The sequence below is a fragment of the Aristolochia californica genome, unplaced genomic scaffold, assembly GCF_029961685.1.
Source record: "Aristolochia californica isolate CCGP_79_NKW_82.1479 unplaced genomic scaffold, dmAriCali1.0.hap1 SCAF_1, whole genome shotgun sequence".
Lineage (NCBI taxonomy): Eukaryota > Viridiplantae > Streptophyta > Magnoliopsida > Piperales > Aristolochiaceae > Aristolochia > Aristolochia californica.
Window position 1 is genome coordinate 3,327,874 of NW_027181770.1, and position 26,514 is coordinate 3,354,387.

The 26,514-nt window shown below is 37.7% G+C and overlaps 3 protein-coding genes across 4 annotated transcripts; all 3 read left to right on the forward strand.

The window, feature by feature from the left end:
- The first annotated feature begins 65 nt into the window (after nucleotides 1-65).
- LOC137956114 (mitochondrial inner membrane protein OXA1-like) lies at nucleotides 66-5,404 on the forward strand. The gene is made up of 10 exons (XM_068803461.1): nucleotides 66-271; nucleotides 597-1,055; nucleotides 3,011-3,101; nucleotides 3,359-3,403; nucleotides 3,524-3,582; nucleotides 3,923-3,998; nucleotides 4,107-4,238; nucleotides 4,396-4,503; nucleotides 4,662-4,716; nucleotides 4,811-5,404. Exons 1-10 carry the CDS (start codon nucleotides 264-266, stop codon nucleotides 5,110-5,112), a joined length of 1,335 nt encoding a protein of 444 aa, XP_068659562.1. The 5' UTR covers nucleotides 66-263; the 3' UTR covers nucleotides 5,113-5,404.
- An 896-nt stretch (nucleotides 5,405-6,300) lies between these two features.
- LOC137956122 (uncharacterized) lies at nucleotides 6,301-10,311 on the forward strand. Its single transcript, XM_068803474.1, has 7 exons — nucleotides 6,301-6,374; nucleotides 6,455-6,590; nucleotides 7,965-8,068; nucleotides 8,209-8,380; nucleotides 8,501-8,590; nucleotides 8,697-8,994; nucleotides 9,160-10,311. The coding sequence occupies exons 1-7, from the start codon at nucleotides 6,334-6,336 to the stop codon at nucleotides 10,167-10,169; spliced, it is 1,851 nt and encodes a 616-aa protein (XP_068659575.1). The 5' UTR covers nucleotides 6,301-6,333; the 3' UTR covers nucleotides 10,170-10,311.
- Nucleotides 10,312-12,270: 1,959 nt separating this feature from the next.
- Nucleotides 12,271-23,749, forward strand: LOC137942609 (long chain acyl-CoA synthetase 4-like). 2 transcript variants are annotated; one of them, XM_068788321.1, is made up of 19 exons: nucleotides 12,271-12,611; nucleotides 14,044-14,107; nucleotides 14,222-14,311; nucleotides 15,116-15,172; nucleotides 15,352-15,400; nucleotides 15,713-15,789; nucleotides 16,170-16,209; nucleotides 16,280-16,374; nucleotides 17,014-17,181; nucleotides 17,307-17,417; nucleotides 17,493-17,580; nucleotides 17,710-17,776; nucleotides 19,824-19,899; nucleotides 19,993-20,110; nucleotides 21,617-21,862; nucleotides 22,050-22,189; nucleotides 22,658-22,840; nucleotides 22,960-23,079; nucleotides 23,555-23,749. In XM_068788321.1, exons 1-19 carry the CDS (start codon nucleotides 12,451-12,453, stop codon nucleotides 23,588-23,590), a joined length of 1,986 nt encoding a protein of 661 aa, XP_068644422.1. In that variant the 5' UTR covers nucleotides 12,271-12,450; the 3' UTR covers nucleotides 23,591-23,749. The 2 variants fall into 2 exon arrangements, with proteins under 2 accessions (XP_068644422.1, XP_068644431.1); XM_068788330.1 differs by lacking the exon at nucleotides 17,014-17,181.
- The last annotated feature ends 2,765 nt before the right edge of the window (nucleotides 23,750-26,514 follow it).

Genomic DNA, 26,514 nt, shown 5'->3' on the forward strand with positions numbered 1-26,514 from the left:
ATCACATGGAAATACTTACACTTCCGAAGTAATATGTAGAAGAAGAAGAAGAAGAAAAGTGGAAAACCATATTGAGGGACCAGGGTGCAGTGCCTCCTCCATCAAACGGCTTTTGCTGTTGAAAGTTCATAGTATTTTGAACAAGAGGGTTTAGGGGTTTAGGGCTTGAGTCCAACTTGCTCGCGACGTCTCCGACTTCGACTGTGGTTACTCTTAACAGCGGAGGAAAAACAACCAAGGGAGGAAAGATCTCCCACTTCTCAATGTTTAGGTAAAAGAAATTCATACGTTAGTTCATTTGCAGAAGTTTCATTGACGTTTGTGCGTTATTCTTCTTCTTCTCTCTCCTGCTCCTGTTATCAGTTTTCTATGTTTAATTGTGATTCGTCTCAGATTCTGCAAAAGTTAAGCCTTTTAAGATCTCCTTGTATATGTCGAGTCTCACCTGAAATAAAACGAAATCTTATTTATTTATTCGGTAACCCGAAGTTTTGTTTAGTAATTGGTTTTTAAGCGTCACGGGTATCTATTACATGTTAATTCATTTATTTGATGATAAACGAGGATGAATGCATATGGGAAAATTGCTGTTGCAGGCGTAGTATCGCTACGAGGTTCACACTACTGGTCCCGCGCCTTCACCCTTCATTTAGCCATGTTCTCCTCCCTAAAGATGATGAGAAATCTCAATCTTTCCCCATAAATACAAATGAACCTCAAATCAGTGATTTGCAAGCACGTAAATTATGCAGTAACTACAACACTTCTGGACTCAGCTCTCACTATGGAGACTGGAGAGGTTTTACATCCTCCTGCCCTGTGGGTCTCAGCTCATTTGGTCGTGGGTACTCTTCAAATGTAATTAGAGAGGGGACAGATAGCATCGAGTATATGTCTGATGTTGCTGAGATGCTTTCTGATAAGAGCACTGAAGCTGTTATGACTCAGGCTCCTGTTGTGAGCGAGGTTGCCATTGCTGCAGCAGATTCTGCCTTTCCAGTTGCTGCTTTGCAATACTTTATCGATGGGGTTCATTCTCTGACAGGCCTTAACTGGTAAATATACATCTTTGTAGATCTGTTTTTCCTTTTTACAATCATTCTCATAGTATCCACTCTGAAAAATAAAATCTTGTTGCATCTAAGTTAGTCTGATTGCTATGTTCTTTCTTTGTTTAAATATCTTTATATGCTGATTAGATTAGAAACATGTCGAGTCAAGGATGACATTTTTACACCATTACTCGTTTTGCCACTTTACCCAATTAATAAGAATTAGGTATGGAATCTCTCACCTATTCAAGGATTTGATATGATGATCTTACCCACATACTGTTTATTAAATGGAATGGATATGGATCAAGGTATTTGGTACCTCATTACCTAATTATCTACTTATATTGAAGGCACATGGTAATTTATCCCTCTACAATTTTTTATTGTTTTTGGAAGAGGGGGGAGTACAAACTGCAGCACTCACAAACCAAGGGAGCAAGTAAGAAATAGATAAAAATAAGTACAGAAGGGGAATCGAGCAACAAAAGAAAGAATACAACAATTAAAACAGAGAAAGACCAGGGAGAGAGATCCCTGGTTGTTTTTTATCCCCATTCTAGTTGGTTTTCTTATATTTCTTTTGGTTTAAACATAATAGATGACTTTGATTTTGTTAGATATATGGCTAAAGATTGTTTAATTATATGTCCAATGAACTGTAAAATGAATCAGAGATTCACCTCTCTCATGCCAATTGGTGAAAACTTGAAATTTTACAGGGTTTAGAGGAAAAAGGAATATTACATCCAAAGAGCTGATGCACTCACATTAGTATGAGGATGCCTTATATAGTCAAGTTTTGTAGCTTTCCTAAATGTAAATTCCATTATGGCCAACATCATGGGATACATTAGAGAGGGGACTATGATCTTTCTGGCCTACACCATGGGATGCAGAGGGAGGGGACTATGATCATTATGGCTTATCTTTTTTGGAACTGGGTCATTGAATTTGAAATTCATTTTCTCTAAGTCAACTGCCGAAACTTTTTGTAGCATTGAGGAAATGGAGTATTACATCCTGAAAGGTGATTTGCTCAGGTGTGATCATGTGTCATGTACTGAGATTTAGTTGTCAAGAGGAGCAAATTCCAAGCACTAGGGAGATTTCTGATACCTTGTAAGATGTGATTGAGAAACTGTACATGTCATTTCATTGATGTGATTTACTGATACTGGTGACGGTTGCTTCTTTTACTCCACACAACTCACTGATTTTCTCACCTCAATCCTAATCTTGCTTCAAGGGGGCAACCCCGAACTGCTACTTGTGGTGGGTGGTTAGAGGAAATGATGGCTCCATCATTCTCTCTTACTCTGGTCCTTTGAGTGTGACAGACTCCATGAAGTGTAAGTCTGTGCTCTTTTACTGAGCTGAGAATCTTTAGAGCTAACCTTGCTGGCCTGTTGGAAGTAGAAGAAAATTCCAAAACTGTCATAGGTTGCTGCAATATCAGTGTCTGCCTCCTTGGTGTCTTTGATGTATCTTTCATGAGATTCATGATCTCATTAAGCACCTTACGTTTTCATGGAAGCTTTCTTCTTTCTAAGCCAACTGTAGCTGTCCCAAAACAAAAATAGATTCTAAGCACCATTGCGATTTATTTATTTATTATTTTTAAGTTCTGCTACCTTGTAAGATGTGGAATAAGAAACTGTTGCCCTGCCTTCCTCTTTTCTTCTTTTACTTGGTCAGTGTTTGCTGTTAGATGTTGGGGCTTTGAGGAAGCAAGTTTATGTGACACTGCTGCTATTTTATCTACTAGTGGCATGTGTTGACGTGTCTGCTTTTCCTTACATCCATTCCTTCTTCTGTTCAGTGCTCTTTTATTCACTCGGCTCAATTTTTTCTTTCTATTGCATGAAATGACGGGTTTGTCTTTTGTTTTTTGATAGAATATAGAAGCCTATTCTTGTAAGATATAATGATACTCAAAGCATGATGATTTTATCCAGGTGGGCCTCAATAGTGATCACAACTATTTTCATCCGAACAGCCACGATTCCGCTGCTTATTAATACTCTTAAAGCCACCATCAAACTCTCTGTAAGTTGCATTGCTGAGCTTGAACCCCTTAATTTTTGCATTTTATATCTTCTGAGAAGTATTCACTTCAAACATATGGTATTGACAAGTAATCTTTGTTATGGATAACTCTATCATTAGTTACCATCAATTTTCAGAATTTTATCTCATTGTAAAAGTTAATTCTAGGTCTTGGGCTTCTGAGTTTTAAATCGTGTCAGAATTTAACTGGCTATTTTCTGTCAATTGGTTGGTAATGTTTTATGAACTGTATGCAGCAACTGAGGCCTCATATGGAAGAAATCAAACAGCAAATGCTTGATGTATGTTTTGTACATTATTGTTCATGCACTTTTCAGTTTCAATAGAGCAACTTCTTCTTGCAATCTCACTTGTTGCATGTTGTATATCCTTGCTTAGCTAGTATGTTCATTTTATTGCAGTCAGTGGATCCTAAGAATGTGGCCGAGGGACAGAGAAAAATGAAGATGCTGTTGACAGAGTAAACGACACCAAACACTTATGTTTTTGGTTGTATTTAGTGGATAACCCTGAGAGAAATATTCTGGAAGCTGTTTAGGCATCATATCCATGCTAGCATACACTGAATACTGTACTTTGTGATGTGAGACATTTGTTTTTGAGTTGCGTAGTCATGGATTAGGAATTCTAGATTGGGTAATGCTGTTTGCAGAATCATTTAGTAGACTGATCCTATAATGAAAGATATTGTCGGTCAGCTGTACCTCGTACTCTATATAGTTCTGTTGTATTTAGTAGTCTTTTTGGGGCAAAATCTTCATCTAATTCAATCATCTTCTCTAACATTGTGGTTAATGTAGGCACAAGGTCAGTCCATTCTCTCCAATGAAGGGGCTTGTGATCCAGGGCCCAATTTTTATCAGCTTTTTCTTAGCTGTAAGATGTTTAACGTCCAATTGTTGTTAAATCTCATCTGTAAGTTCTTTTTATTCTTCTCTTAATATTTGATGTATTGACACATGTAACTTCTCCTACCTTGTATAGATCACGAACATGGTTGAGAAAGTCCCATCATTTAAAACAGGTGGTGCTCTATGGTTTACTGATCTGACAACAGTTGACAGCATGTACATTTTCCCTGTGCTCACTGCTTCGACCTTCTTGATAACTGTTGAGGTATATATTTCATTTAGCGTCCTTAAAATGATTTGTTGTTTCACTCCTATATAGTGGATGCCTCCTTGCTGATTGCTTTTAAGCTATCTTCAAGGCCAGTTATCAGGCAAACTAAGGATCTGCTGTTGTTGTTGTATGTTTTCGTGTTCTTTCACAGCTTAATGCACAAGAGGGCCTGGAGGGGAATCCTGTTGCCAATACTGTGAAGAACTTTTCTAGGGGTATTGCTGTTCTTACAGTTCCATTTACAATGAGCTTTCCAAAGGTAGATCAGCCTAATAATTGGCAAACTAAATATCATAAAATGTTTCATATGTGTTTAAAATGACTAGGTGTTTTGCTTGCATATTCTTATTTATATTTTGGCTGGCTTGCATCACAAGTTCGACATCATTTTTTCCCTTTTATATGTTTTCTTGGCAGGCCATTTTTTGTTACTGGATCACCTCAAACTTGTTCTCACTTTGTTACGGGCTAGGTAAGTTAATTTCTTCATGTTGATTGTAGAAAAGCACTACAATCTTCTTATGGTGCCAGACACCGACTGTTTTTAACTTTTTTGTGTGCTACAGTTATTAAAAGGCCTGCAGTCAAGAAACTTCTTGGCATTCCTCAAATCGTTCCCCCTCCCAGAACCACTACTCAGCAACCTACTATTCCTTTCTTTGGAGGACCCAATTCAGTCATTGGCAAAGCTAAAGCAATACTGGAACAGGCGAAATCAGGAGGATCTACCGCTTCTCCCCTTGCAAATGAACAACAATCTAAGCTTCCTGGCAGAAAGGTATCACCCTCATCTGCTGTTATTAGCCAGCGGATTAAGAACTTAGAAAGGACTGTAAAAGGAAGAAAGAAAGGCAAGAAAGGACAGTGATCGATCTACCCAATAGAATTTCCAGGACTCGGTGGCAAGAGGTTTTTTTGCGCAAGGATGCATAAATAAATGGAATAGTAGAGTACAGAACACAGGAATATTTCCAGGGAGTTCTGTTTAATTTGAGAAATTTTGTTCTCCTTTTCAAGTTAATCACAACTTACAGAACCGGAAAAGATGTAATCTTATACACCCTCCTTTGTATTCTTCACTTATTCATTTGCCCAGAATGTTTTTGACAATAAATATCCAGGGAATTATAAAATCTCTGTTACTGTAGCTCTGTGCCATTTCCATCTCTCTAAGCAACTGAACATGCTTACTTGTTCTGTAATTTGATGATCCAAAACCTGTTCTTGAGTCAGTGTGGTCGCCCAACCACCCATCTGTTGCCTATTTTATTTCTCTTTGCCTTCAATCTGTGACAACATTTGAGTTACAGATTAAGACAGTTGTGTTAAGAGCATGTTAGCTTCACTTATATTAGCTTGTATCAACTAATACATGGTAAAATCCGATATGCATCAGCCGATATGATATGTATCCGGGCCTATAGCATCCATGATTAGAATGATAAATCTGTTCTAAATGGCAGGTTAGCTTATAAATGACGAGAATGGAGTAGGTAGGCTACCAAAAGTGGTGGAAGTTGAGACTTGTGGTGATTATTTACGTGAGGGTGGTCAAATCAGTGGTGGAAGTTGAGAGTAGTAGCAGCTTTTGGTAAGGTGGGGTCCGTTCTCAGTGATTCAGTTTGGGTTGAACCGGTCTGGGTCTGTTAATATCTTCGCAAGAACCGGCGAATTGGTTTAGCAATTTAAATTAAACAAAAAAAAGAAAAAAAAAAGTCATATTTCCAAGTCCAACGGTAACTATCAAAATTTTCGGGATTTCTATATTCTCGATGTAAGTACTGAACCGGGTTCTATCAGATTCTATATGAAACAAGTTGAACCGGAGTTTTGTTAGCCAAAAAATTGTTTTAAAACGTGCAACAGTTATGAAATTTGATCCCACGTTCTCCTGTTTCTTCTTCAATGGGAAACGGTTCTCTCCATTCAAATTCCCTTATATTTCTACTCTTTCTTTTACTGACGCAACAGAAATGGTTTGGTTGAGTTACTGCTGCTACCTGCAGAAGATAAAGGGAGAGAAGGGAATTTCCGTTTGTTTTCTCAAGCAGGAGAGATCGAGATCGAGATCGAGATCAAGATTTCGTAGATGCTGGAGTTTCTGTTCGGCTGGCGGAAGGCCACCAAATGGTATTGATAACGGAATCTTGAATTTGTTGTTTTTGCTGGAATTCGGGTTTAGCTCTGCTAAATTCTGTGATGTGCTGCAGCAAGGATCTTTTAAGGTGCGTCAGGTGCCGACTAAAGCTGCTGAGAAACAAGAGATACGTCGTGGTGAGGCAACTGAGGGAGGACATAGCTCAGCTTCTCATGAACGGGCATCGCCCAACCAGTGCCTTTTCTCGAGTATTCACTCTATCTGCGTTTGTATCTCTTTTTTTTTTTTTCAGCCAATTCTTGCTTTCTGATGCATGTTCGAACGTCTATTCTTAACTGATTAACTGTTGAGATTTGGCGTGGTCGTCTGAACTCTGGAGAGAAACGTCTTCATGACAGAGGATGCCGGAGCCATTCAGTTGAAAATCGAGCCGGTTAACTGTTAGAAGAATCAAGAGAGAAGCAAATGAGTAATGGATGTAAAACGTGACTAAAATCACTTACGAAGGAAATATGATATGTGTCAATCAATCTTGAAATGATCAGCATAATCTATGGATCTTGTTGAGATCCCAGAACTCTCCTTACAATAATATAAAGGCTTATTGTATCTCTAATAAATGAGGTTCGTAGGAAAATTTTCCCTTTGTTTTCTTCTCCCATGGAATAGACTAAATAGCCAAAAAAAGTTGAATATATGTTTTATTGATGTTTAAAATATTTATCATGTCATTCATCCCGAGTTAGTTCTTTTTTTTGCAGAATTTTCTGATTAATTATGTTCGGTTTCTGTATTTGTCCATTTTATTAAAAATTTGTGATTTTTAAAAATCATGGCGTTTCTATATCATTTTTTCAATGATTTGGGCGATTAAATCTGAAAGCGAAGCTCAATAGCCCATTTTCCGGTATCTGGAAGCACGTCCGCACGGAGGTTGAAGACGGGCCAGCGTGACTCGAGAAAATGGCGATGGTGCCTCGCTCAGTTCTGTTTCAAACTCCGTATCAGACATGGGAAATACCCGGTTCCGGAACCGCGCCGTTGCGCACTCCTTTGGGTTCTTGACTGTTTTATGCGTATAAGTTTTGCATTTGAAAACCGGATCCGGGCTGTAACTGCTCGGCCGTCCGAAGCCTGGGTCCGACCCAACCAGTTTCTTGTTTACGTTTTCCCGGTTTAACTAATCTTTATGACCCGGACCGATCCAATCTATTCTCATCTCTCTTTATAACACAGCAAACCGCTCTGTTTTTTTTTCAATTACGGAATTCTATTCATAGTTTCACCCATTTTTTATGAAAAAAAGAACAGCCAAAGTTTTAATTTCTCTTGCCTTTCCTTGGTCCTTTCAAAAATTTATTATTTTTGGTGGAGAGGCATTAAGCCTGACATGAATCATGTCAAGTTTGAAGCTGCTGGATGTGCTTGGAACTAAGAAGTATTTGAAGTTTGAAGCTTGTTGCAGAAAAATGAAGAGTTCGATCATATACCCACATCGTAAAAAAATTGAATGCATGTTAAATAAAATTACTCAGTAAACACCAAACAATCAGTTTGTTCTGGTCTACCTTGTTTCTGTGGTTTTAGGCTGATGTTCATCTCCAATTGCTTTTTATGTGCAGGTTGAGCAACTCTTCAAGGCCCAAAGCATACTATCTGCATATGATCTATTAGACCACTTTTGTGAATTCATCATCATAAACCTTTCGTACATTCGCAAACACAGGTGCGAAGTGTACAGTGATCTTAGTATCTATTCAAGGGACAATTCGATCGAGTGACTGATCAGGATTATTGACTGAAAACACACTTTCTTTGGTTGGATTTGTTATTGACTGATCAGGATTTCTCAATTTGTACTTGCAGGGACTGTCCCAATGACATTAACGAGGCTGTCTCAAGTTTGATATTTGCTGCTGCAAGATGTGCAGACCTGCCCGAGTTGCAAGTGCTGCGTCAGCTATTTGGAGAACGTTATGGGAATGATTTTGCAGTTTCAGCTGTTGAATTGTTTCCTGGAAACCATGTTAATCGTCAGGTAATCAAGTTCTAAATTCTTTTTCAGCTTGGATGCTCATGATTTGATCCGATACAATCTCTTCCAAAGTAGTCTCTTGTTTATTATTTGGCACTAGTTTCCCTTTGCTATATTCTGCAGATAAGTGAGAAGCTTTCAATTAAATTAGTGTCAGATGATGCAAAGTTGAAGCTGCTCCAAGAAATAGCTCGAGACTGCAATCTACAGCAGGTTCATCTCAAACTGCATCTATGATTCTTACTAATGCCAACAGATTTCCTTCTTCTGTACTGGTCCAGCTACTGTTTGTAATCTTGTTCATACTATATAACTTCAGGTAGATGTTCCAACAGTAAAAAAGAGAGAAGCAGAAAGGGGAAAAGATCTTTCTGAAGGAGACATTAAGGTTCTTCATACTGATGCCCGCCATGATCACGCCTACAAAACTAATGTGGTAGGGATTGCAGACACGTATCAACCAGAGATTCTTGGACACGATAATGCCCGAGAGGATGAGGCTTCTGCCCATGACTTGTCATCAAATTTCCACAAACTGGGCGGAAATCCGTGCCGGTCCACTGGAAGTTCTGATATGACCATCAATTCTCTTGGCACTGCGAGAAAATGTAGCTCAGGTAAATAAACTTGAACCTATTGATCTCCCTCTGCAAATAGACATTGGACATCGAATCGTAATCCATAGTCACATAAAATAGTCAATCGGATGATCCTAACAGATGACTAGACGAATAGTTCAACTTATTCTTTCAAGTCTTTTACTGTTGTTCTTGGTTGTGCAGATGATGTTCAAGCCAACATGCTAGATGAAAACAGAGCTAAAAATGAAGGCTGGATTTCGTTAACATTATCAGGTTCTGGTTATCACAACTATCCAGAAAAGCAGAAAGAGGTTGTAAAATCACGGGATGGAAGATCAAATTCCGGATCCAGGAATTCCAGCAAAAAGAGGAAGTCATCCAGACCAGTTTCCAAATGGAGGTCTCTCTCTAAGCAAAGCAACATATTCAGCGTCTGTGCAGAAAACAATGACCCAGGACATCTTCCTGGAACAAGAAGACGAAGCCTCTCCGGAAATCTTCACAACCCTCGTGGAACTTTAATCTCCAAGGCCTTAACCATGAAAGATTTAGAATCCATACTATACTACGACGATGTTTCTGACAGTTCCGAGGTTGAAAATCCTGTTGTCTCTCAGAAGAAAATAGATAGCCACAAAAGAACAAAACCAGATGCAGGACTCGAACGTAGCAAAAACCATTCTCAGATGCCGAAGGGAAGATCAAGGAGTTGCTCATTTGGTGGCCAAGAGAAGACGCCTTCTCATCAATGTAAATACAATGGAAGACGACGATCGTTCACCCACAGCAGCAACGATAACATGGGCTGTGAGTGTTGTTTGGATCATCCGTGCTATTTCTTCACCAGTGATGTTGATGAAGAACTTGACGGCCAGACCAGCCACACCAGAGGCGTAGTAGACACCGTTCAAATTTCTCCCTCATGGGATTCAAGCCCCGATATGGACAGGCAAAGACATGCCACTGCTGCAGCCTTTCAAAGCCATTCACCCATGATAGAAACGAAAATAGCAAGAGCTGCGCCTTATTCACGGGCGATGACGATGCCGATTGAACGATCAAAGGTCACAGGGAAGAAAGAAACCTTGAGATGTTCTTCGTTTGGTCATGTCCATCCCAAGCTCCCGGACTACGACGAATTAGCAGCCAAATTTACGGCTCTGAAGAAAGAACACACGAAGAGGTACACAGTTCCTGCTACCCGCCATTAGAAAGAGCTTAAAGTCGCAATAATATTTCTTGTCAAAATTCTGTATATTATGTATGTATCTTCACTCCAGACAATGGGAATTCATGTGATCATCTCATGAACAGGCTGAGTTGTCTTCTCATGTCAATGATTGTTATCATGGATAATTAATAGAGAAATCAAACTTAATTATTCGTGGATGTGCACTGAAGGGTGGTTGGCAATCTTTGCTTTAAAAGCACTAGTTGTTACAGAAGGATCGGCCATGGTTGTTAGTATAAGAAGCAGAAACAGATCAAGAAGGAAAAACAGTAAAGAAGTGATTTTTCTATTTTACACTGACAGAAGTGATCGAGTCCAAATGAATAGAGATTAAACCATCAGTCTCCATGGCTATACCCTTGCGTGGAACCTTTTTAGTCGCCCTTTTCCGCATTAAATGCGCTTTTGGAGACGGGCAAAGAGTTTGGACCGGGGGAATCTAATTTTAGGGAGGGGCTCCGTTTTTTTGTTTCAGCCAGTTCCTTTTCTTGCTCGCTCCAAGTCGAGTCACTAGACCAACGAGTCCCGAATCAATTTGGTCGATCTGATTCAAATTTTTATGTATCCGAGTTAGGTCCGAGTCTGAGTTAAAAAAAAAAACTTAATTTGCTCAAATAAATCATTTTTTCTTTAAAAAACTATAAAATTGATAAGCGAAAATAATGGCAATGAAAAACATTTTTATTTTAAAATAAAAAGTATTTCCCGCAATAAAAATATTATTTTAATAATAAAAGTGTAATTAGATCAACTAAGTGGAAGGGATTTGAGTAGAACAAAAGAACCGAATTCCTTCTATAACTCGACTTTCTTAGTCCAAAATCCGATCCAATTTGTCTGAGCCGCGAGTCGACTCATCAAATAAAAAAACTGTGAAACAAATCAATAATATTTAAAGACAAATAAAACATTATTTTTTAGCAGATAGAATAATTTAAACAACCGTGTCAGTCACATGCACGCGTGCGTCACGGCGAGACCTACTTCCCAAACCGACGGCCGGGCGTGGTTTCCCCACGACAAGTTGTTAATCAAACGCCGCCTAACCACGAGGGTAGCTAAAATCGGTACGTTATAGCAATGCAGATAAATATACGGTGAGAAGCGTATCAGAAGCTAAATCTGGACTTCCCCCGTTAACTTCACGCAATCCCTGTTTCTGCGGCTGGCAAACAGTCGCCGGGATTTTCGACCTCTCGAGTGACAAGGATTGTTCCAGACTTCAGACCCACACGTGTAAATAATGATAATAAATATTAATAAATATTAATAAATAATAATATTAAAAAATAATATTTATTGAAAGTGTCTTCTACCCGTCTCTTCTTGTTTCGTTCACCGTCAAACCGCCCACTCTTGTCTGTGTTTTTTTAGGCTATGTGGTGTTATTATATGATCAATGCTTTATTTAATATTTATTACATGACTCAATGTTTGTGTTTTTTAGGCTATGTGATGTTTATATGTAATCAATGCTTTATTTAATATTAATTACATGACTCAAAGTGGAAGTTAGATAAGTTGAACCAACTCTCCTACTAATCAAATGGGTTGTTTGGGACTGACATTTTTTTTTTAATCTTATTGGGTTAGATTAATTTGGGCAATATGGATTTATAATTCGATAAAATGCACACATTTTTAATAAACCTTTAGATAAAAATATTTTTGTGAAAAGTTTAGAAAACAAAAAATCTTAGTTTTATTTGTTGAATTTTGAGTAATTCGAGTCTGATTTTAGTTGTAATTGTAGATGGTAGACAAATTTATTGTTAAAATTAATAAAAAATAATATTGAAAAAAAGAGCATTAAACGGCTTAATAAGTTAAGCTATAATAGGAAGCAAAAAGGATCTCCCACAAGTCAAATGTGCTGATGAACCATTAAATCTTAGATCCGCAACTTTGAAACTTTAGAAGGCGTCTCATGGGTTTCTCATGGTTATGTCTGTTCATTGTAGCACGGCCGTCTGGAAAGAGTGTGAAAGAGAAGTCGATGGTCCCTTCCGTACGCGAGTGAAATATAATAGTTGACAAGTCAAAAGGGCGTGGACATCCGCCATTTAGCAGCTAAGCGGCTTTGAAACAGCTCTAATGGCATTGGCCACCAAAGTTTTCTAAAACGGACGATTGCTGCAGTTCCTTTCTTCTCTTCGTTAGATTGTGTTTCTTCAAATAGCGTGGTCCCTTCCCCCTCCTCGTTACCGAAACAAAGGCGAAAATAGCAGGGAGAAGTTTTTGAAGGGAAAGCGGTTCGAGCAATGGAGAAAATGGCCGAGAAGCAGTACCTGATTGAGATCGAGAAATCGAAGGAAGCGGCGGACGGGAGACCGTCTGTCGGTCCAGTTTACAGAAGCGTTTTTGCGAAGGATGGGTTTCCGGTCCCTCCGGAAGGAATGGGGAGCTGCTGGGATATATTCAGGTCTGTTCTTTCATTTTTCCTTTTTTTTTTTAGTCTACTGTTTACTTTTTTTTTTTTTGGGGATTTAAATTAGTCGCTGGACTTTTGACTCGTTTTTTTGTTGATCTTATATGAATTTTTTTGTTTTTTATGTCTTAATAAATACTGCACCGAGAAAAAAAGAAAGAAATTTCGAAAGTTGTTAAGTCTGCGGGTGTTTGCTGTCTGTTTTTAATTATTTATTTTTCTGAAAGAGTTGAGAACTAGATTTGTCGATTGCCAAAATTTTGATGTTGCATTGGTGTTGAATTTATGCCTGCTGCAGTAAGAACATCTTCTTGTACATTCTAACTTTTTGCTGACGTAATATTACAAATTAGCGAGGCGAAGTTGTCGTATAACTGTGTAGACAATAAAGAGTTCTCTCTGAAATCTAGAATTAGACGTTATGTAGAGTCTAAAAGTTTACAGCTTCTGACGTTCAAGATGCGAACTTGCTTTTATGCGCTTGGGCCTTCGGCTTTTGAGGCTTCTTGTAGTGACGAGAGATAAAAACTTCAACTTTAAACAACGTAATTCTTCGTAGAAATTTCGAGCGATTCAATCTCACAATTTTAGTGATGCAAATTGGGCTTTATGAGTACGTTACCTGTTCAGTAACTGTCTAAAATTAAGGATTGACTATAGAGGGGCAGTAAATGCATACGGTTTCTGACATGAAGGTGCCAAAATAATTTGATGCTCTTGAACTTTTGGACGTGTTTCAAGTAGTGATGAGAAATTTAAATTTGAACTAGAAACATCACACACACACACACACACACACAAAACGTATGGATGAGTTACAATCATCTGGACTAACCTCATTTAATGGGATTCAACGTAACTCTTATTGAATGAGTTACAATCATCTGGACTAACCTCTCAATATGCCTGAATATGCTGTTCACAGTTTACATGCTTATATGGTTCCACGCAGGGGCCAGTGCATGGTTTATGTGTCCATATGGTATTGTCCAAACTCTGAGACAAAATGGACCTTGTATGTTATTTAATGTCCAGAACTTGGGCTGTAACATCCTGACTAAGCTTGAAGGTGTAATGTAATGTTACCCTCCAAATCTTGAGATGTATCATATGTTACACTTTATGTAACACTGGGACAACCACCTCTAGTCACCTAATCGGCTGTATTATGGTCAGATACTTGCTCAGCTGCTCACGTTGATATCTGGAGCTGACGAAAATGCAAAACATACACAGTTTTGAACCTGAACCTATACACTTACATCCTTCAGTGTTGAATGTGGTTACCTTGACACAATAAACATATCAGTAGCTACAAATACCTCTCTTGTATGTCTTTTCATTGCATTTTTCCAAGCTGGAATTAGGAACAAAATGAAGGCCGTAAAAATTGTCAAGGTGCTAACACACTTGAATTCCGTTGCAGAATTTCTGTTGAGAATTATCCTGAAAATAGAATGCTGGGTCATCGAGAAATTGTTGATGGAAAGGTGATCATCTTTCCTTGTTCTTCATTTTCAGTGCAAAATTGTCTTTATGTGTTTATGCATTCAAATTTTGGTGGCTTTCATGCTTATCCTCTCTTTTGCTCAACTTTGATACAGGCTGGTAAATATGTGTGGCGCACATATAAACAAGTCTATGATGAAGTGTTAAAAATTGGAGCATCTATTCGCAGCTGTGGTGTTGATCCCGTAAGATCTTCTTTTCTAATGTTTTAATTCATTCGAGTGATGATCCTTTTAGCTCATTGTTTTGTTAAAATATATTGTTTCATTTGAGAACAAAAGTATCTGTTCTTTTATCAAAGATCCGTGATGATGTCTGAAAGAGCAGAGTGAGTTCACTTAAGTGATGTGAACTACTCATTTACCAAGAAAGGTCGATCATACTTGCAAATAAGGGAAGCACAAGGTTTTGCTTTTAGAATAAATGATTCATGACTTGATGGACTTTGTTTTGCCTTTTCTAGTGTCTAGTAAAGTTCAATGTTCCTAAAAGATGGAATTCTATGAAATAGCTCATCGTGGTCACTATAGGTAGCACAAAGGTAATGAAAATAGATGAAAGTCTCATTAAAGAGGTCCGGCTAGATTTGTTGAAAAAAATATGGAGGTCCCACTAGATCCTGAGAAACCCAGATAACAACTTAAATAATGAAAAAGACTTGAATGGTTTTGGATGCAAAGCTATCAGTCTAGAAGTCCATAGATCCATCAGTACAAAAATGCATGACTAATAGATTTTCATCCACACAACAGATTTATGTTTTGCAAACATTACAATTAAAAAATAAAAAATTATGACGTCTGACCTGGGTACTTCCCTATGTCTTTGCTGATCTTTCCTTCTTGTAATGTATCAATTATCTCGATTCAAGAAATGCTATCTTATCCATAGTTTTCTTTTTGATTCTGTGGTTTAATCTATGTTTCTAGTGGTGTTGTTATATCTTCTTCCACCAAATCTTGTAAGTGATCTTGGATATTTTTCCCCAGGGTGGACGATGTGGTATATATGGTGTCAATTGCCCTGAATGGATTATGAGTATGGAGGTATATATGTCTTCTAAACTTGATTCTTTCACCTTGTCAGATCTCTCTTCTTATAGATCTTGCTGTTGCATTTTATTCTTAATTTTGGTGTTACTTTTTTTTTTCTCCATTCTTTATTCAGAAGTTAATCTTTTTGAGACTGAAGTGGTTCCTTATCATTAGTCTTGTGACTGATGCAGGCCTGTAATGCTCATGGCATGTATTGTGTTCCATTATATGATACCTTAGGTATGTACGCATTTTTTTTCTTTTCCTATTGACAAGCCACTTAAGGATATGTGAAGGTCTTTCTGTTGCATTTATTTTGTGAAGAATATCATCTATGCCTCTGAGGAGCCATTGGTTCCACTGAAGTGACAGCTACCTGAAATGATTAGAGAAAAAATAAAATGTTCACTTGTTAACATTTGATGAGGGGGCCCTGTGGTTCCCCATTCATACAGCCACTTGTTGGAGTCCGTTGAAACTGATTTGCTGTGCTACTTTCTGCTGGTGAGCGTTTCTGGTAAAGTTTCTTATCATTTTTCTTTATGACTGTAGGTGCTGGTGCTGTGGAATTTATTATAAACCATGCAGAAGTCTCCATTGCATTTTCTGAGGAAAAGAAGGTTATAGAGGTATATTCTAATTCAAAGAAGAACGTTTTTCTCCTCTCTTTAGATCGGTAAATTTTAAAAATTTCAATGTCTGTCGTACGGTACATGTAGTTTACTCACAGGTAGTGGAGATATGATTTCTTCTTGATATCTTCTCCTTTCTTCTCCTCTGTTTTCCCGAGCCCTCGCTTTACTTTTCTGCCATCCACTTTACCTTTCCTCTCAGTGAAATTAGAACTACTCTTGAATATTTGAATTGCTGAGCCTGCATTCAAGTGACTTACATTTGTCTGGGATGTCGAGATATGAAATCAGACAGCAGATCTAGAAGGCATTAGTTATGTCTTGAAGGATTAGTGAGATTTTGATGAGTTTTTTGCTTATAAGATTCTGTCATACAGGTGCTGAAGACACTTCCTAATACAACTAACTTCTTGAAAAGTAAGTTCCCATTTCTTCATCTGTTTTCCAAGATTACTGGAAATACTTTGTACTAATTTTACCATTTCAGCTATTGTGAGCTTTGGTGAGGTCACTACCGAACAAAAGCAAGAGTCTGAGAAGTTTGGTGTGGCAATATATTCTTGGAATGAATTTTTACAACTGGTAAGTGGATTAAATTAATTATATTGGCCATTTGTTGTTTTATATAAGCCTATGACTTGTTTTTGTTTTTTGTGTTTATGGTTGAGAAGGATGTCTCTAGAATCCAGGAAGTCACTCAATCAGTTATTTGAAATTAGAAGAGATTTTGTGTGTGCATGAGAGCACACATGTGAGTTTGCAGCTGGGCAGTGTGCCTCCAGTTCTATAATTTTTTATTCACCTGGCTTATGTTTATGAGCTGCTAAGCTTTACTTTAATACAAAAAGGTGTTGGCACACTATTATCCTTTCTTATGCAAAACTAATTTGGTTAATAGCCCGAAGAAAAAATCATTATTAACAGTTTGGATTGGCTATGGATCTGAATGGTAGGGGTGCTGTTTCTGTATATTGACATACAGTCTCTATGCAAATTAATGTAGATAAAATGAAACTGCAATCTAAGAGTGAAGAAGTTGCACCCAACAGGTTCTATATTTCTATGTTGAGGTCCACTTCATCGGGTTCTTTTGAATCATACCAATGGAGCTTGTGTTTCACTTTCCTATCACCAGGCGTTATTGTGATACATGAGGCCTTCTTTGTAGTCTTAGTCTATGAACCATCAGTTCTCATTTTTTATGCTTGATTTGCCAACCAGGGTGACAACCAGCAATTTGAACTTCCCAGTATGAAGAAAGAAGATATCTGTACCATAATGTATACTAGTGGAACAACTGGCGATCCAAAGGGTGTCATGATCTCCAATAAAAGCATTATTACTCTTATTGCTGGAGTGAAGAAGCTGCTTCAAAGTGTGAATGAACAGGTTAAGTCATAACCCACACAAGGTCACCTTTTTGCTACTATTGTAAACTACTTACCTATGTATGGTGGTTTAATTATTTCAATCTGATGTTAATTTTTATGCTTTTTCTTCCTCGATGTATTCAGTTGACCGAGAAGGATGTTTACTTATCATATCTACCATTGGCACACATTTTTGATCGGGTAATTGAGGAGCTATTCATTTATACAGGAGCCTCAATAGGATTTTGGCGTGGGGTAAGTCCCTTGAACTCAGTCTTCAGTAATGTATTGTAATTTGCATCTCTGGTAATTTGTTTTTGGTGTCTCTAGGATGTCAAATTATTGGTCGAAGATATTGGAGAGCTGAAGCCGACTATCTTCTGTGCTGTTCCTCGTGTGCTAGATAGGATATACAATGGTATTTCTGATGCGTCTCTTTGACATGTTCTGAGAGATATTATTCCCTTCGTATTTTACAGATTGAGTTTCTGTTTGTTTTTTCCCTTCCTGTGGACAAAATCTCATCATTTTTGAAACATCATTCCAGGACTGACCGAGAAGATAGCAAAAGGAGGCCTTTTGAAGAGTACATTGTTTAATGTTGCATATTCATAGTAAGTTTTATAATTATGAACTACCAATGTTGGAAGATACACTTAATGCTAATTTGCATTCATGTCAAGTTCTTTATTTTGGTGATTCTTATTGGAAATGGTGATTGGCCTAATTCACAGAGAGCATGGTTTCATTTTTTCTCTCTCTTTTTACTTCTCTACATGCACATGTCTTATTTATCTATATTAGTTCATTGTGGTCTCCAAGATGTTTTTGCCCTAGCAAGTTTGCCTGCAGGTTGCCTCTCTTTGGAGGTCAATCAGTCTGACTTCCTTCCTGGCATGTTCTTTTCCTATCCTTTTTGGGAGTTTGAACTTTGAACATGATATTATTGATAGAACAGTTTCAGTTGTAGATCTAATATTGATTTCAAACATGAAACACATTGGTTGTAAACAAATATGTTTGTTTCTTTTTAAAAAAATGTTTGGTTATTATTGCTTTAATTTTGAAATTTGGCTTGATGCATATTTGGTAGTAGGAATCTGCATTAGGTATCTTTTGCTTTACAATCACAAGGTAAATTTCTCATAGGAAAGAGATATATAACAGTACATAAGACCTGAAACACCATATAGAATGTAATGGTGGACCCAAGTTGTTCTTTCCGTCTGTTTCTCTGCTAGTTTCTCAGTTAAATTCATATTTATTTTTGCTCATTCTATTTAATTATATCAGATGAAACCCATACTTTATATTTCATAGTTTGATCTATTTTCACAATGATATGTTTGGTACAGAAGTGGGCAGAGCATAATATCCATCTAATTTTGGAAAACATTGATTGTTTTGACTATGAGCATCGTAGCACAATAGACATTATCCCGATAAAACAGTTCAACTATTAAGAATTCTAATTAGAGTGAGGATTGATAAACAAGTGGCCATCATCAACTCTGAATCATTGTGCCTATTACATGAGAGTTTTCATTTATATGCTTTAATACAAATGAGAATGTTTTCCTGATCAGAGTTTATGACCAGCTTTGGCCGATTAAAGAGTTGAGCAAAAACTTTTAGTTACATTGTGTTAAGAAATAAGGGTATTTGTATATCTGAGCGAAATTCTTTTGTTACATTGTGTTAAGAAATAAGGGTTCATTTCAAAAAAAAGAAATAAAGGTATTTGTCATTAAAAAAAAAAGAAATAAGAGTATTTGTATGTCTTTTCACAGTCTGTATTTATGTTCCTCTAGGTTTAGAAGAGTTTCTAGTGTCATTGTAATTTAATATGTCGGGAATTAGCAAATACTTGGATGTAAAGAGGTGGTATTGTAAGGAGGGGCATAGTTGTCTTTTTATTGTGGTTTTGCTTAAGCAATGAATAATAGAAGGTTAGGGGTTGATTAAGGCCTCTAGCGAGACTGCCATCTCTTAACAGCAGTGCTTTCTCTCTTCTGCTTCTTTTCTTCTCCTTTTTTCTTCCTTTAATCTCTCAGTTACACAGTTCTTCACATTGGAAGCCTGGACCCTTTCTTCAGCTCGTCTTATGGTTTACTATTGTAATGGATCTTGAAGTCATCGTTTAGTTTTAGGATAAAATGAGTAGCCATCAAGGATGTAGGGTTTCATTAGTTAAGGGAAAAAAAGGATATGGGCTTTCATGAGTGTTACTGGACATAATAGCCACATCAAACACTTTTAAATGGTACCATGTGTGTTGACTGTATTTTTGCAAAGAAACAAAACAGGTTCAGTTAGAGGGGCAATTTGCCTTTGTAACCCTTGCTAAAAACATGTTTTTAAGGACTGGGATGGAACCTAAACAGACACTTTAAAATGAAGTGGAATGGTATCATGTGATTGTCAGGTCCAAATGCAGACGAGGCTGGATGCTCTAGGAATGGATCTTCTCCTTTTCTTTGTGAAACATTGGAAATACTCCCGTATTATGTATTTTTATTTTAGGTTGATTACACATGCACACTATGACCAATCCACAAAGGAATGTGCATTTGCTTTTTGACAACAAAGAAACATGCACCCCATTTCCTGCGGCTTCTAACTAATGGTGGTTTAATTAAAATGTGTTCAAAATTTTTGCAGCAAACAACACAACATGCAGAAGGGCTCTAAACATGAAGATGCAGCTCGAATTTTTGACAAAATTGTTTTCAGCAAGGTATATACGTACTGGTTATGAATTTACTTCTATTTAAATTATTCACATGCAATATCTGGCAACCAAATATTGATTCTATGATGATTTCTTCAGGTGAAGCAAGGATTAGGTGGCAATGTACGACTTATCCTATCTGGAGCTGCTCCACTCGCCAACCATGTGGAAGCTTATTTACGAGTGGTGACATGTGCTCATGTATTACAAGGCTATGGTATGTATCCTCTATGGATTTCTTTTCCTACTTAATCAATTTAGATGCTTTCTATTGGTTAAGAGCATAATCAAAATGCTTTGATTTTTTTGAATGATTGGTAGACAAATACAAACTGCATCAGTAGCAATCCTTCAGAAAAATCAAAACATGATTTATATAGGAATAACCTATTGGACAAGAATACAAGATCCATGTTTATGCGCCACATACACCTGCTAAAGTGGCTCTATTGTCTTTAGATGCCCTTGTTAAATTTGGGTCTTAAGTTTATTAAAAAATGATTAGCATAAGTTAGGAGGCCTTTTAGTCAATTAATAATCATAAGGTTCTTCTTGAAATTACTCTATGTGAGATCATTTCACTAATACTCTGCACATCTAGGCATGCCCAAGTGGACTATGAACCTAAGTTGTGAACAACACAAAAGGGGTACAAACTAAATGCGACACAAACTAAGCCTAGCTAAATAGACAGTCGGCTTTGATACATGTTCAACTTGGGTCTAGGTCTATTCCAAATAACTTGTCGAAGTTAGGAGGCATTTTCCCAACTAATAAAGACCGCATGACTTTTTCTTGACATTAATCTGTGGGATTATTCCCACTAATACTTTTTTTCTTAAATAACAATGAGAGGAGGATTCCATTAAAAGGGCTCCCGAGGGAGCAATGGATGGACAATGGGCTTGAGATCTGAACAACAGAAACCAGGTACAAAATAAACAAGGTACGGATTAAGCCTGTTAGAATAGATGACCTGCTATTATGCCATGTTAAAATTGGGTGCAGGTCCGTCCCTAAACAGTTAGCTGATCTTTGGAGACATTTTCTCAATTATAATTACAGGGTTTTTATTGAAATAAACTATTTGACATCATTACCACTAATGCCCCAAACAGATTAACTAACTTATAATTGAGTTTTGTTGAAGTGAACAATTTGGGTGTTCTTATTTTCTCAAATGTAGTCTATCAATAGAATGGTGGAACTGGCTGTTAAATTTTTGGTGCAGAGGTAATAAGTTGACATTATTTATGCAACATTTATGGTTGTTTTTACTCAAGTAAACTCAGATTTGAGGACAGTGTTATAGTTTGTTATTACTTGCTGTTTCTAAGAATCATTGCTCAGTACCCAGTAGCACACTTCTTAGAGGTGAAGCTAAAAATATTTCAATTTAGTGAGTATGAATTTACGAATTTGGTCTCATCAACCTGTCTAGTGTCTTCATGCTAAGTGTCTTTATTTTCAGTATTTTTGCCAGTTGTTATTGCTGGACCTACCTCTCGGTTGGAACTATCACGTGCATTGGACTCTACTCGATCTCAACTTCACAGATCTGTGTTAAACACATTCATTGAAGTACAATGAATTTATGGAACCTCTCAGTTGGAACTATCATGTGCATTGGATTCTACTCGATCTGAATTTTACATATCTGTCTCAAACACTTTCATTGAAGTACAATGAATTTATGTATGACATATTTTTATTATCCCTGCAGGTCTGACAGAAACTTGTGCGGGAACTTTTGTTTCCCTCCCTAATGAACCATCAATGCTTGGTACGGTGGGCCCTCCTGTGCCAAATGTGGATGTTTGCTTAGAGTCTGTTCCAGAGATGGGATATGATGCAAACTCCAGTACACCTCGTGGGGAAATCTGTATACGAGGGGATACACTTTTTTCAGGATATTATAAACGAGAAGACCTAACAAAAGAAGCTTTGGTTGATGGATGGTTCCACACAGGTTTGTCTTTTCATATTCTATTCTGGTGTGTAATAGGACCCAGCCTGAGTCAAACAATTCTTACAGTATCCCCCAGTATCTGACACACTATTTCACATTCTCGTTCATTTGTTATGCTTAGTTTCTTCCTGTCATTGAATCACTACATTTTCTCATCAAGAACTTCAACAATGATCACTTATCTCAGGTGATGTGGGTGAGTGGCAACCAAATGGAACAATGAAAATAATTGACCGAAAGAAGAACATCTTCAAACTTTCTCAAGGAGAATATGTGGCTGTTGAGAATCTGGAAAACATATATGGTCTTGTTCCTGAGATCGACTCGGTATGTCTACAGCAGTAGCTGCTTAATTGTGTGACCAATTTATTAATAGAATGAACATCAATTCATTATCTATTTATCCCTCCCTCCCTCCCTCCCTCCCTCCATCCATATAAACATGTCTGTATGTACCTACCTATTCATAGACCTATTCCTATATCAGTAGGTGGATTACATAATCAGGTCTTGTCTGTGTTAACTTGATTCAGTAACCTGATGGATTCTGTGTTTTCAATGTTCTTTAACTGCAGCCTATCTATGCTTATGTCTCAATATCTTAAACTCATAACCTTTTAATTTTGAGCTATCCAACATATTTAGGATAAGACTCGGATCATTAACTGTTATTTGTTTTATTGTTCCCTGGTTAGGCCAGTAACTTCTTTATGACATTAGTTTTTTCTAAACTTCCCTATCGACTATATGCAAAGATACTGGTTACAAGATCAGCACTTTCAATTTGTGTTCCAGATATGGATTTATGGGAACAGCTTTGAGTCATTCCTTGTTGCTGTTGTTAATCCTAATGTGCAAGCTCTTGAGCGTTGGGCTGAGGAGAAAGGCATAAGTGGGGATTATACTGCCTTATGTTCTAATCTTAAGGCAAAAGAGTACATTCTGGGGGAACTTAATAAGACTGGCAAGGCAAAGAAGGTATATAACCTACTCATCTCAATTTGTTTGTGTTGCCTTAGATGTGTTTTCTGATTTTTATCTCTATTCCTGAATGTTCTCAGTTGGTGATTCTGACAGGCTAAACTTCTGTTTTGCAGTTGAAAGGTTTTGAACTTGTGAAGGCCATTCACCTAGAGCCGGAACCATTTGATATGGAAAGGGATCTTCTGACACCAACATACAAGAAAAAACGGCCTCAGTTGTTGAAATACTACCAGGTTAGCTTCTTTTAAAAAAATTACTTCTCAGAATTCCGTTGTGTTACTGCATTCTCTAACATGATTCTGACCGCCATCATTTTGGCATTGTCCATAGTAGCATCACCTCCAAAACTTGGTGGTATCTTAAAATCTTGTGCTTGTTGCGACCAAGTCTTGGAACTGAGTTCCTTCCCAATCGATCCACATGCGTGCTTTTCATCCACCTTTTTTCCCAGTGAAAACTGCTTCTTACCATATATTTACATTCTGCTCACTTTCAATTGGAACTCTCGAATGCTTCAGGATCGGTATCTTTAAAAGTCGATCAGTTACAGATCTCTCAAAAAATAGTTATACTAAAGAAGTCCTAGCAGAAGTTTCTTTATTTCTGTAGGGAGGATTAAAGTCTTAGCTTATATTGTATTTAGTAATATGAGACATTATATCAGTTTATTTCTGCCAATAACTTTAGACTTTTGCTTTGAACTCTCAGAATGTCGTCGATGAGCTATACAAGAGTGCCAAGTGAAGAATCAACTGCAGAAGATCTTGATGATAGAAAGTTGTTCTGTGCTGTGGGCTTCTTTTTTTCGAAGTTTCTTTTGTCTCAATCTTATTGAGAAGTCACTACTTATTTAAACTGGAATGTAAATAACATGCCATTTATAATTATGGATTACATTCAACCGGTTGCTTTTGTTGTAAATCAATCTATTTGAGGAGCGTAGAGCACATTGTTCAGTTTGACCTTCCTCTATGTGACCTCTCTCCGTGGGTCTCTCTTTAAAATCATGAATTAAAACAAGAGCCAATACCGGCAGTGCGAGATTACAAAAACTTGAGGATACTAACTCGAATATAAACTGCTTGTCAAATATGAATCGATTCTGTGTACCAATAACACCCTATTTATCAAATTTTCAATTAGAGAACTGTGAGAGAATGTCGAACTCCATGGCGAATCTATTGAAGTAAGAACATCTCGTCGTCGCCCATGGCGGGTGTTGTCAAGTCGACGATAACCATTTAAGAATGAAAATAAGGGAAAGAGACATGATTTGAGAAATTCTGATATTAATTCGCTTCATTGCATTCTGGGTGAAAAAAGAAAAAAAGAACTGGGTTGAGTCAGTCTTCTTTATTCAATGCATAGATATGCACGGCAAACAACAGCGAAGTTGATTAGCTGAGATCAGATTTGTCCTGCAACGCAGACCCACTGACCCACGAAAAGTTTGTCGCAGTCGAGGTTAGGATTGAGGCCATTGAAGGATTTGGCGGTAATGTTGAAGAGCTGCTCAACCGCAAAGCAAGTGTTTCCTGATTGGACTCCAAACACAGAATCGCAGACTGGAGGGCTGGCTTTCTTGCGGAAACCAACTGCAACTGCATTCAAAGCAAAAGAGATGCGGATAAATAAGAGTTGAGAATGAGAAGACTATTTATATGCAAGAAACAGCTTGAGTTTACAGGGACTGTTGGAGTCTATAGAGAACAAAACATGAAAGATGATTTTGTAGAATTTTAACAAAAAGAAGAGCCATGCAGGCTTACAGTCGAAAACTTTCCCGTCAGCCATTGAGACGACGAGAAGAAGAGAGAGCATCAAAACCAAATTGAAGACCAGGGCAGATTTGTTGTAAGCAGCAGCCATTTTTTAAGCTCTTGGCGTCTTACTGATCTTTCTCTCTTCTTGTAATGCCTTCTGCTTATGATCTCTCTATTTATAACCAAAGTGAGACGGGGTTCCTTGCCGTTTTTTGTTGAAATCAAGAAGCCGGCTTATTGTTGTCCATCGTGACGATGAAGCGGGGTAACCAAGAGAAGCTGTAGATTAATCTGGTCACTGTCAGTATATGTGGGTGATCACTGATCAGATCATCATCAACGAAACTGATATCGACAAAAAGTGGAATATTTTTCTCACAAGGGAAAATAGGATCAAATCATAATTTCTGAAATTCGTGAACTTTAGATCCAGTAAGTGACCTTTCATTGATCTCATGGGCGGATTCTTCTTCTAACCATGCTCTGTCCTTGTCCTGATTAGACGAAGCTTGCAATACAGGTTAGAGAAAGGAAACATTTAGATTACAAAATCATGAATAAATAAAAAATTTGAATCTGATTCCCGCTTGAATTGTCAGGTTTCTTTTACTAAAAATAAGGAAAAGGAGAGAAAAATGAGAGGGGAAATTATTATCTACAGTGGTCGTAGGAGGGGGAAGCAGGCTTTGGATTTTTGCTATGTGGTGAGTGTTTCTTAAATCGGATGGACATCTCAACCGCTCCATCATGATCGATGGTTGAAATAATTGTTGATAATAATCAGATAACTGAGCGAAGAACCCAAATTTCGAGCTTCTCAAGAACCATCTAATCCGACTAGCTGACGATGGCGACGTCGAACACGCTGCTCCACCGTAAACAATTCTCTTCTCTCCATGTATTCAAGGTGTGGAGCCATTGACGATGCCTGCCAGGTTTTCAACAATATGGACGACCGCAATCTGATCTCATGGACCTCCACGATCACAGGTTTTGCTAAACACGGTTACGCTAGAAGAGCTCTTGATTTGTTTTCTGAAATGATTGATAGTGGAACTAAACCCAATGATGTTACCAATATAGCTGTTTTATCCGGTTGTAGCCATGCTGGACTGGTCGCAGAGGGCTGGGACCATTTCTATTCCATGCACAGAGTTCATGGAATTGCCCAAAAATGGAGCACTATGCATGCATGGTTGATCTGCTGGGGAGATCAGGATTTCTCCAAGAAACCCATGAATTTATAGCTGCTATGCCTTTCGAAGCTGATGCTTTGGTATGGAGAAGACTGCTTGGAGCTTGTAGAGTCCATGGGGACATGGATCTTGGGGAAATAGCAGCAAAACGTGTTCTAGAGCTGGACCAACATGATCCAACTGCCTGTGTTCTATTATCCAATCGGTATGCATCAAGGAACGAGGCGGCTGCAATAAGTAACAACATGAAAGAGAGGCAACTAACCAAGGAAGGTGGCTGTAGCTGGATAGAGGTAAACAATAATGTGCATAAGTTCTATGTGGGAGATCTTGGACTTAATTTCACGTAGTATCACAGCGGCACAGCGGGTACTCATATGTAGGCCTACACAAATTATCTACTTGTAAAACCACAAAAGAAAGCTTACACTTAAATTATCTACTTGTAAAACTACAAAAGAAAGCTTACACTTAAATTATCCACTTGTAGAGCCACAAAAGAGGACCTACACTTAAAAATATCTACTTGTAAAGCCATAAAATATGGCCTACACGTGAGGGAGAGTATTATTAAAGAATAGTCCCACAGCGATTAATGAATACAAAGATCTTGAGTTTATTAATTTGAAAAAAAAAACCCTCTTAAGTTGGCTATTTATTTTGGGATGAGCCTTAGATCTAACTTCATGGGATACCTCTCATCCAAGAG